Source organism: Echiichthys vipera (genome assembly GCF_963691815.1).
Source record: "Echiichthys vipera genome assembly, chromosome: 1".
In the NCBI taxonomy this organism is placed as follows: Eukaryota; Metazoa; Chordata; class Actinopteri; order Perciformes; family Trachinidae; genus Echiichthys; species Echiichthys vipera.
Window position 1 is genome coordinate 24,642,178 of NC_139826.1, and position 11,606 is coordinate 24,653,783.

The following is an 11,606-nucleotide window of genomic DNA, read 5'->3' on the forward strand; positions in this document are numbered from 1 at the left end:
CCAGACATCACCTGTTATCAGAGTCGTCTCAACTAACACTGTGTCACGCTCTCTCAAACACAAGTGTTCCTGTGTCTGATGTACAGTGTATATAGTCACTGAATTTCTGTATGGAAATACCCCCATCACAAAATGGAGTGTGTGGGACAATTGTTTATTCAATGTGGGTTCGTGTAATGACAAGTGTGTGAATATTCTTCACACGTGTGGCCCTTGACCACTCTTGTTTAAGCCTTTGAGAACCAAAGTGCCATCAGTCATCCAAAGCATGCATCTTCATTTTGCCACAGTTCTTATCAAATGGTGACCAGCTAAGCATTGCTTTTAATTGACAGGATATTGTATTTTTTCATTAAATCATCACAGTCACTCACTGGCACTTTTCAAAATAAAGGAGAATGGTGATTACTGAGAGTTCAGCATGCTTATTTGAGGTCCATATTATTCATACTGTGAATTCATAGCTTCAGACTTCACTGCATCGACTATGAAGCTGAGTTCATTGCACAGTGTCTCGTGTCTGTAGGCCATGCGGATCTGGGCGACGTTGGTCCGACGGATATCGTTCCCCTCAGGTCCATCTTTGAGATAGTTCACTCCTAAGAAGTGCTTCTTATCCTGTGAACAAACAACAACAAAACATTTTGGGAGACAGATAATATCAATGTTGATCTAATGTGATGGAGAATGTGCAGAGAAAAATGGAAGTGTCACTACCTGGTGAGACAGTCCACTTTGCAGCACACTGTTTCTGGCTATTTCACACACATCACAGGTGCTGAGCTTCCACAGCTGAGCCGCGATAGCGTACTCTTCCATCAGTGGTTCCTAGAATCAGGACACAATCAAAGGATGAGAACAATTTACATAGAATCTTAAGCACACTGCAAAAGTATGCTTATGACAATGAACACCAAGATTCTGGCATCCTGGACTAGAAACACTTTATCTCCTTTGTATTCGTTTCTGTCTACCTTGGTGTAGTGGAACTGCATGGGATCATCTGTGGACAGGGACACACACAGGCCTTTGTGAAGGAACTCTCGGAGAGGATTTTTGGAGTATTCAAGGAACAGGCTGTTGTTGCTTAGTGGAGACATTGCAATTGGTACCTGCGCCAGGTAATAGAGGTACTGCAGCACTGGGCTCTGAGGGAACATGAAGTTTAAAAAAATAAATAATGTTCTGACAGTTGTACACGTGCACATACAGTAACAGAGCCGGAAACAAGCTCAGTTACAGGACGTATTGTATTGTTAAATCAAAAGCATTACATTTTGTTCCACTCCCAGATTTAGATACTGGCAGATACAGTTGGATTATTGCAATTCTAATGAATACATTTTCCAGATGAAAACCTATATAAGCACAGTGAAAGTAAGAGGCTTGCTACCTCATTGAACAAAATTACTAAAATACTGATTATCTGGGCAGTTCGTGTTGCAGATCAATATCAGTCATTGTCATCAACGTATCTTTCCTCATAAACATAGTGTCTTACAGTTCTCCCATTTCCAGTTGCTACGTGATGAACCATATCGCTAATAGTGAAGGACAATAGGACTGCAGAATATTTTGGATACACAAGCTGAAATACAACTTGGTCATGAAACAATCACTCTCCTGTGTTCTCAAAATGCGGTTGCTATTTTGGTCTAATGTAATGCATTTTGGACAAAAAGCATAGAGGATAGTAATATCGGGGTGGGAGTGAGTCCATCTTAATCCCTCCCTGCTCTGGGAAGGATTATTCTTTTGATCATTATAAGTTCTGTAAACAGCATTTGAATTAACCTGTTCATTAATCTGAAGTACCTTCTTCAAGTTGAGTCCATGTGAGATGTTGTCTGATGTGAGAAAGGCAGAGACCAAGTGTGTGATGGATCCAGCTTCTCCGCAATGGGGACGGAACTGGAAGGTGCTCAGTCCACGCTCTCTATAGAGGACACAAAAGGATAATCAATACTCAAGCAACTCGCAGGACATTATGTAATTCTGCTCATCCTCCTATTCATCAAGCTGAGAGTATTTAGCGATATCAGCATATTGAGATGTCCAAGCTACTCTCATCAGCTATACAAGTGTTCAGAAGTTTGATACTTCTCAGTTTCCTATGATTAATTAATGAATCACTTCTTCCCTGAGAGCTCTAAAATGTAAACTGTCCACTGAGTGCTGAACACGCAGCTCCTACTTGTAAAGGCAAACATTTTCCTCCATCAATCTCAAAGTGTATGTTGTGAAGAGGAAAGAAGGTGTTAGCACTTACTTTCTGAGGTTGTTGAGGACCATGATGTTTGCATACATGTGGAAGATGTAGTAGCTGTAGGGGGGGTTGTCATCTGTAGTCCACTGTTCTGGCTTTGGGCTCCTGAAGGAGAACATGTGATCGCTGTGTTTGGACTCATCGTCTACACTGTCAAACCCTGACACCTGCACAAAAAATAGTCTTTCACCACTGGGATGGTTTTATAAAGATAATCAAGGGAAAACTGTTTTTATAATCATGTCACAAATATAAGTTATTTGTTTTCCTCTAACTTATGATTCTTACGTAATGAACTGCTTCATTTGTTACCTCAAACAGTATTTGTCAACAATTAGAATGTCTCATATGAAGACATATTTAATATTATCACAACTGTAACCCTCTTAACTCTTTACTATATTGTCATTCATTATCTGTTTAAAAACAAGCAGTTATCGCTCATCTTACAACTGTATTAAGTGTGTAATAAACCCTTTATTAAGTGTTTATATACTGCATATACATGCTAAATGGGTAGTGATGGTGGTGGGGTTCAGGGTCAAGTAAAGTACGACTTCCCACAAACATACATATTTGAGGAAAACATGAAGTTGTTTGTGCTTCTGTGGGTTAACAGTGGCCTCAAATAGAGGAAGGAATACGTTCTCCAGTATCTTGGCAAAATTTGGTACCAGCTTCTTTGCCTTGAAAATATCACTGAAACACATAAAAACAGAGCCTTACATTTTTAGGAAATTTCAAGATTTCACATTTTATGAAATTCTAAAAGATTAGAAGCTTGAGCTTTTCTAAAGGCTGTAGCACTCACTATATTCTGGGCACTTGAATTATCCACCTCATGTTTGGAGAGAATACTTTGTGGTGAATAAACCACTTCGATAGACTGTCCCACTCCTCTGGAGAGCGTCCGTAGATGGAAAGGCGTGGCTCTGCATGTTGGTACTTGCTCTCCTCCAGGTCATGGGCCACTTCCTATTTACGGTGAGAAGTAGAGTGTGCTAAAACTGTCTCTGCAAAGGTGCGCTTAAAATGTGCGAGTACATGATATGATACCTTTATGATGCGAGCAAAATACTCTCCATTCTGAAGGTTGTCTGTTTTCAGGAAGATATCTCGAAGTTCACTGGCTCCCACTGGATTATACTTAGAATTGAATTTATCAAACCGGTGGAAGGTATGTCTCCCCTGTAAAAGTTAGAAATTACAAAAAATAACTGTGAATCAAGAATGATCAGTCCTTTCAATAATGGTTTTGACCTGCATTGGTACTGAAATGAAGTGACACAAATAAGAGGTAAAGAAAGTGATGGTGCTGTGATCAGCAGACAGATTTTTGAAATGAAATTCCCATATATTTTTTTTGTCTCGGCAAGAACATAATAGACTGTTTATAGTCACATTAAGATATAATTACAAATCATATCATTTTGCTCCCTATTTCAACATATTAAAATTAACAGAAAAAAACAACATTTTTATGAAAACATAATGTTAAAGCATGGTGGCATTTTCGAATTTTCTTACAGCATGTACATCCAGCGAGTCTACGGTAAGGTCATAGGGGTCCTTATTGAGACTGTGGAAAACCTGCTGGAGGGTCATCTTTTGACCAGCCTTTTCCAACACCACACAGTCAGCACCAGTCTTGTATGTTTCCTGGATGAAGGTCAGCAGGTGTTTCTGAGACATGCAGGCAGCTGCATGAATATGCGTATCCACCTGAAAGAAAGAAACAGTGTTCAGTCTACTTGACAAATTAAGTATTTAAAAACACACAAAGCATTTCTTACCTTTTTTCTTAAATAAACAGCATGTACTGAAGTGTTTTCACACAGGCAATCTGTTGGATACAATATCATACACTCAGGGAATTATTCACTCTGTAGATGTAAATCTAACCTTCCTAACATTGTAGAAATCTCTGTGAGGCACACTTTTCAGTTCCTTTAGCTCAGCCATCTCATTGAGCATCTCATGGAGGTAGAACTTCGAACTCAAGAAATTTAGTCGTCTGTGACAGTAGGTCTTCCTGAAAATTAGAGTGGGCCTCAGTTTAGTAAGTGTAACTAAATACTGCGTGCATAGGTGGAAACAACCAGTTTTACAACCAGGACTGTTTATTCAGCCGGCATAGCTGTAGAGTCTTTGTTTTGGCAACTTACGTTGGTCCATCTGCAATCATTGCCAGCACATGACTGAGGTCTATGGCAAAGGTCTCTAAGTCTGGGTAAGGAAGGTCGTGGGGTTGGTTTTCTCTCAGAGCCTCTGCATTCTCATACACACACACTATCCCGTCCTTCATCTTCAGTTCATAGTTAAGATTCTCAGGGATATTCTCCATGCTGTAGGGGTCTTCCCCATATTTTGGACACGGGCACATATCTGGAGGACACAACATTGTTTTATTACGTCATATAAACCAGAATAAATGATCAGTGGGTATATCAATTACCATAATGCGTATACACTTCAAACCTGGTAGAACCTCATCTTCTTCACTCCATCTCATGTTCTCAGCGCTGCGGAGAAATTGGCTCGTGGTTCTGCAGAATCTATGATAGGCTAGCTTTGAGTATTTCTCGCGAATAAGCAAAGCCTTAAACAGACTTCTGGCTGCCTGTTCATAGTCTTCCACTGTGATCTGAATGGGGAAATGACATGACACATAAATGAATCTTAAATCTTAAAATCGTTGAACCATTCAGCCATTCTGTGAACTTGACAATAATTAGATTGGGACAGTAAATAGGAACATGGTAAAGCTGCAAAAGCATTAGTTTCTTTGATGATGATGCACAAATTTATGTTTCTAGTACTTACCCCAGCACAGTAATCACCACTAATAGTGACCCTCTGGTAATCAGGGCAGCTTTCTGGCATTGATGAGCAGGTGGAGCTGGGGGACATGTATGGCGTGACTGTAAAATCTGTATTCACTGGGATCTGCAGGGACATTGACTGGGAACGAATTATCTTCAAGCTTTTCTTTCTGCAATATAATTAACATAAGGTAACTTTACCAGAAGTCATGATACAATATTTCAAAAGGGTTTCATTCGTGGCATTGATCTGACTGGTGACATTCTCCTACTGTGGTTTGGTGCCAGACCAATAGCAGGGCCTACCTCTTGGTACTCTGCTCCGACTGCTGCTCTGCCAGCTCCTTAAGCAGTTCATGTTCCTTGGCTTGCTGGAGGCCAATTGGGCAGTCCTCAGGCACGGTGAACATTGATAAGGCATCCTTGTTGTCTTCTTCCTTTAGTGCTGATGCATATACTTTCTCTGCAAGCAGCTGTGTCTCCTCATCTGCCTCACTCAGAGTTACCCTCGGGAATTGACGAGGCATGTCTTCAAGAAGATAGAAGCTACAGTAAAATGACTGGTGATGGTAGCATGCACTTATGGTATACAAAGAGGACCTGCCCTCTTTATCAGATCTTTACTTGCTCTGACCAGTTTGTGTTTGTTTTGTAAACAAGAAAATCTACCTGTGTGAGGGTTTGGGTGCAGGACATTTAGGAACTGACTGCTGTACAGCATCCCCACCTGGAGAGCTCTGTGTAAATTGTGTTCTACAAGATTACTTTTAAACACCTCACTTTCTACCTAGATGGGTATTTTCCCAAATTCCAAATGAAAACAATTTCAAAAATCACCTTTTGGTGCTACAAATAAACCAGCACACAACGTCAACGTAATGTAGTCATAAAATGCCTCTTAAACAGCTTACATATTTATTTACTATCTTTATACCATTATTTAGCTGTGTTGTTGCTGCCCATAATTTGCTTTTTCTGTTTTTATTTGTCATACTTAGTGTTATATTTGGGATACTATAATGGTATCACTAGATGGTCTTAATCAAACTTAAACTGAAAATAACTGTGTCAGATAGTTTCATTAAATTCTCCAGATTGATGACCTTTATAGGAATGCAGGTCCCCCTGAACTACATGTTACATGCTGTTTTAGTTGCAGTGACTTTCACCCCTTTATAAAACTATTGGTAGTAATTATGTTTAGCATTTATCAGCAGCATAGCTGGAAACATTAGATATAATATATAATAAAAAATGTTTAAATCCTGGATACACTCCATCTGTTTACAGTCATGCTCACATCACAGACACAGCACAACAGCTATGTCAAACAGAGAACTGTCTATTTCTGCAAGGAGATAACCTGGGTGAACTGACAGTGTCTTGTTGATATGGCTGTGATACAGGATACAGTTCTGGTCCCAACAGAGAAAGGCCATGCTGCATGGTGTCATATAAGCCAATTTTCCGCTCTGCCAGGGTGCTTCCAGGAAGCTTATCATTCCGGACACACAACACTATATCCCGATAACAGCTGTGTGCACCATCAGAGCTTTAAGGCACCACATGCACTGTGAAAATGAGATAGGCTCATAAAGCGGTATTGATCTGGAGACGATGGCCTTATCAATCATTAATTGTCCTCTCATATAATAATTTGAATGGCATTTTTCTTTTTTTTTCTCACAGTCAAGCACGCACACACACACACACACACATAAAAGTTGAGTGAACCGCGTCCCGACTGCTGGGCAGGAACTAGCTAAACGCAACAAAATCTTTGAAAGACAAGTAATAATTATTGCTTTCCCCCTCACTGAAGTTAACTGATATCTATTGAAAACTAAAACTTTTGCGGAGAGAGAGAAAAAAATAACCGTAAATTTGATTATAACATCTTAAGCTTACCACACTTTCTTAAAATCACTGCGCGGCTAACGTTAGCTGCTGTAGCGTAAATTAATATAACATTACGTCAACGGTTACTCTAACGTTAGTTAATGGCCACGTTTTGTTTTGGCGTTATGAAAGTTAGACGTACTATTATACAGTAGCTATGGCTAGGTAACTTTGTATCACGTTATAACTTATGCAACATGAGCCTTACGCGAAAACGCTAATTGCATTGTCGCAAGCTATCGTTAGGCTGACCTCTATTATGAATGCACCTCGTACACGTTTTTACCTTTGACGTTACTCATCCAGATGCTGCGGCTGCTAAGATCATTTCAATAACATTGACAGGTGTTTGAGTTTAGACTGGGTGTGTATGGAATTGAAATTTTAGGTAATAGAGTATTTCGCTAAATAATGACAGCTTTCTACTGCGGTCCTTTGCGGTTGCCATGACAACCAGGGTCAAGGACGTGTCATCATGACCATGGACACAGTGATTATGGTTCATCATCATCATCATCATCATCATCAAATTGAAGTAGGCTAACTTACTTGCTTTTATATGTATTTTCTCTCACTGTGTTTATTGTTATGCATCTAAACACAGAGGCACGTTCCTTGTATATGAAATATAAAAGGTGAAAACCTAGTTGGCAATTCGGGCGTTTCTACCCCAGGTGCCAGCCTAGTCAGAGACCCATACCGTCGCCTTTAAGAGGCTGTAACAGGTTCTAGCTTAAATTTATGGTGCACATAAAGAAACTCATGACCTAAGGAACCCATGGGTACCAATAGCCTTAGGCTAGTTTGTCTGGAAGGGGGCTAAATAACGCTCCAAAGTTAGGCTAAATATTGTCGAGGGAAAAACAAGCAAAACCATTTTCAAAGGGGTCCCTTGACCTCTGACCTCAAGATATCTGAATGAAATGGGTTTTATGGGTACCCACGAGTTTGGGGCCAAACATGCAGTTTTCTCATGAAATAACATTCAGTTCAATACAAATGCGTTATTCGGCCTATTCTAAAATTGTGTATTTAAATATTTATGCATATTGGGGTCCATAGACCTTGAATTGCATTAATTGGGACTGACTGGACACTCAGAATCTTGTGGATTCAATGAGCCCAATTGTATTAATGTGTGATGATGTTAGTCGTCATAGTAGACATTTCATTGTATTGAGAGAGTTGTGACCTCAAAGATAATCACAGCTTCATGAAACTTTACAACCTAAAGACCTATTCAACAAATTACTTTACTTTAGATTTACAACTTAGCTCACTACAGCCTCTGAAAGAAGAAATAGTCAGTGGGCCCGCCAGTGGCCAGTTGGGACTTTAAACAGTTAAATGTTATTCATTTTGTTTTCTTTCTTTCTTTCTTACTTTCTTTATTTCTTTCTTTATTCATTGATTTGCATCAAGTCAGATTTAGTTTATGAGGTCATATAAAAGTAATTTTGTTTTTTTCAAACTGCCATGAATAGTTTGGTCTTAGAGTCCAAGCTTCTCAACACCTAGCAGGGACTCTTCTCCCCCACACAGGCGGTCTAACTTTGCTGCTGACCAGCTCAGACTCCGACTCCTTTCTTATTACCACATGCTCTGAATAAAAGCACATGTGCAGTGATACAGATAGCTTATACTGAAACTTGACTTGACTTCATTGCCATTTGCCTATTATCTCACATTATACCTCTCTTCAGGTCTGTGCTTACCTTCGGTGCCGCTCATATCCATATCTCGGGTTGTTGTCATTTCAAGTTAGACACAGTAAAGCACTCAGTGGTACCTTACTAGATTGTTTCAGCATCTATCTGGGTCAGACTCATTCAATCTATGAGTCAGTCACAGTGGCATACAATTACAGTTTTGTTTTCCTGACTGCCCATCTCTCTCTATTTTAAGGAGCCAGTGGCCTCATGTTGGCGGAGCTACTAATCCTGAGACTATGTCAAAACTGGGTGTCAACAAAGAGAGGGCTTTGAGTAGACAGAGCCTGCTGCCTTCTGCTCTATTTATTTCCCTCACTTACTGTCTCTCTCAAACACAAATACGCAAGAACTATGTCACTTACACTGTGTACACACATAGAGAGGGAGTGAGGAAGAGAAACTCCTCAGTACTTCTGGCGCAAAGAGGCATCACAATCAGGTTGACGTTGCAGTTGTCCTTTTCAGTCAGTAAGCCACATGTTGCTATGATCATTTTCTTAAGAATCCCCAGGTAGGCCGTCCAATCCAAGCGTTTGCCCATTCAGCACTGTTCTCTCGCTTATCAGCACAGTTTTTATCTGGGCTCTGACTTTCATTTTGTACACCTGAAAATACATAATCCAGCCGTGGTGTCCTGGCAAAAGTCACTCTAAAAACTCAAAAAGAACTGCCCCTAGAAGACATTGTGCTACCTTACACTCTCTGTTTCCCACTCAGATTTGTGAGATTGCAACTTTAGACAAATGATCCCTTCATCCATTTGTTATCTGTGTATAATGTAGAACTGCATAATTCATTTAATTTATATACTTGCTTGCTGCCCAGATATTTATAACACAGTGACCAGACTGAGAACACTCTTCTAGCAGTCAATGTGGTAAAATAGCCTCCATACTGTATGGTTCTGATGCTGTTTAACTAGCATAATAATAATAATTGGACTAATCTCATCATTCCCTCTATCTGGATTAGCAGCCAAGCTATTTGTTGGAAGAAGAAAATCACAAATTCCCCCTGGATCAACTAATTATTCCATTTGTTGATTAGGATTTTCTAAAAATGCATTTATTTATATTTTTTCAATTAATCAAATCAAAAGATTTTGCAGAGCTTCAACAATTCTGCTAAAAAACAGGTGTTTTAGCTACTTGTGATGTACAGATGGTCATGTTCCTCGAAGTGTAACAAAAATATGGCAGAGAGTCAACAGATGCTGCACATGCTGCATGCTTGAATTCCCCACAGAGAAAAAACTCATTCACTTAACATCAAGGAGACCTCCAAATACAACCCCATCACTGCAGGGTAATCAATCAATCAATCCCTAAAAAATAAAAATGCGGTTCTTTCTATAGTCAGGACTCCCTAACTCAGCACGAGATAAAATATTTAATTCAACATTCACAGGACTCTTTCTCTTATTGATCAAAGAGTCTGGTTTAGGTAACATAAGCTCCGATGGCTGAGAAACAGTATAGCTCTGCAGAAAGCATTATCTGACACTAATGCGGAAAGTATCTTAATGCTGCTCTGGACTGTGGTAATGTGGGTGTGTGTGTCCTTGTGTTTGTGAGTCTACTTAAAGGCACTGGAAATGTGGAAATGTGGAACTGACCATGTATCATTTGCACAGTTACTTTGGAATATAAGGACAGTCATTCATTATTTCCCATTCACTTTGTAAATCCCATAGGAGGCTATTAATCGACCACTCATCGCCCGACCTCAGACGCAGCACTCTATATTCTGCTGTCTTTATCTAGTCTTTTTTGTCTTTTCTCAGACACGCTGTTAATGGCCCCCAAAATGGATCTTTATCAAAACAACAACACAAGAGAAACCATTTACATTACAGAGATACAGTGATGAGAGGGGGAAGTAAAGAAGCTCACTCTTTCCCAAGCAGGGACTTGACTGCTGCTTTAAAAGAGGTGTGTCTCCTCTTCTCATCTTTCTCAGTGGCCAGGGTCTGGAGAAGATAAAAACAGAGGAAGTGCACTCACCCATGAATGCAAAACAGCCTCACTTACAGCTATCCTCTAATAAAGATACGTTTCCTGGAAGTCAAGATGCATTCTTTTTAGTGCACTGATGAATGGGTTTTTATATTGATACATATAAACCAGTTACCAGTTATAATATCTCACATACACAATAACAAAACTGCTTATGACTATAAATCAATCAAAATCAAAAGAAATTGTGAATGGAGATTTGAGGAGATAGAAAGATACTGAAAGTGATATTTACCTCCGATTGTCAATTATCATCAACTGGTTGTCAACTACTAATATGTCAAATAAGTGCACTCACCTCCTCAGGCTCTGCTGTCTCTGAAGTTTGTAAAACTGTGCACTAGATCCCTCAGAGAAACACCTAAGTCATGCTGTGCTCTTGTTGTGGAGTGTATGATATCCCATCCTCTTCCCGTCAGTGCTCCTCACTCCATCCTTAACTCTTTCATCGCTGCAGATTAGTGCAAGGACGTGAGCCAAACAAATGCAGAAGATGATGCTGTTTCACCATGTTTTCAGGCAGAATTAATGGATATAGTAGTATATTCAAAATGGGTACAATGTGTAAAATAGTAGTGTTCCCTTGTTTTCTCCCTTCTTAATGTTTTGATAATTTGGAGGACATTTTGCTGAGACAAGAGCAGACAAGTCATCGCAGCAATGTAAGAATGACATTTTGATGAAATAAACACCAATTGTATGAATAACATAACTAACTTGGGAGACAAATTTGTTTCAAAGCTTTAAATCCCTACTCTTCTGTCTCTTTAACTACAGTCCCTCATCTAAGATAAAGACTATTACAGAACACTCAACTGGACTTAGCTCATCAGTGTACGTCATGGCAAAAGTAAGTGTCTCTATTGTTGCAAGTATTCTGTTAAGGGTTAAG

The 11,606-nt window shown here is 39.6% G+C and overlaps 1 protein-coding gene across 3 annotated transcripts; it reads right to left on the minus strand.

Moving 5' to 3' along the window:
* Positions 1–61: 61 nt before the first annotated feature.
* Positions 62–10,652, minus strand: ampd3a (adenosine monophosphate deaminase 3a). 3 transcript variants are annotated; one of them, XM_083911746.1, is made up of 16 exons: positions 10,592–10,652; positions 5,395–5,617; positions 5,090–5,258; positions 4,745–4,910; positions 4,432–4,651; positions 4,204–4,298; positions 4,060–4,109; positions 3,794–3,988; positions 3,323–3,454; positions 3,078–3,241; positions 2,839–2,965; positions 2,270–2,433; positions 1,816–1,936; positions 975–1,148; positions 718–828; positions 62–618 (listed from the first exon to the last, which is right to left on the minus strand). In XM_083911746.1, exons 1-16 carry the CDS (start codon positions 10,647–10,649, stop codon positions 442–444), a joined length of 2,346 nt encoding a protein of 781 aa, XP_083767872.1. In that variant the 5' UTR covers positions 10,650–10,652; the 3' UTR covers positions 62–441. The 3 variants fall into 3 exon arrangements, with proteins under 3 accessions (XP_083767872.1, XP_083767874.1, XP_083767873.1); XM_083911748.1 differs by lacking the exon at positions 10,592–10,652 and adding an exon at positions 8,703–8,806; XM_083911747.1 differs by lacking the exon at positions 4,060–4,109 and having other exon boundaries at positions 4,169–4,298.
* Positions 10,653–11,606: the final 954 nt, after the last annotated feature.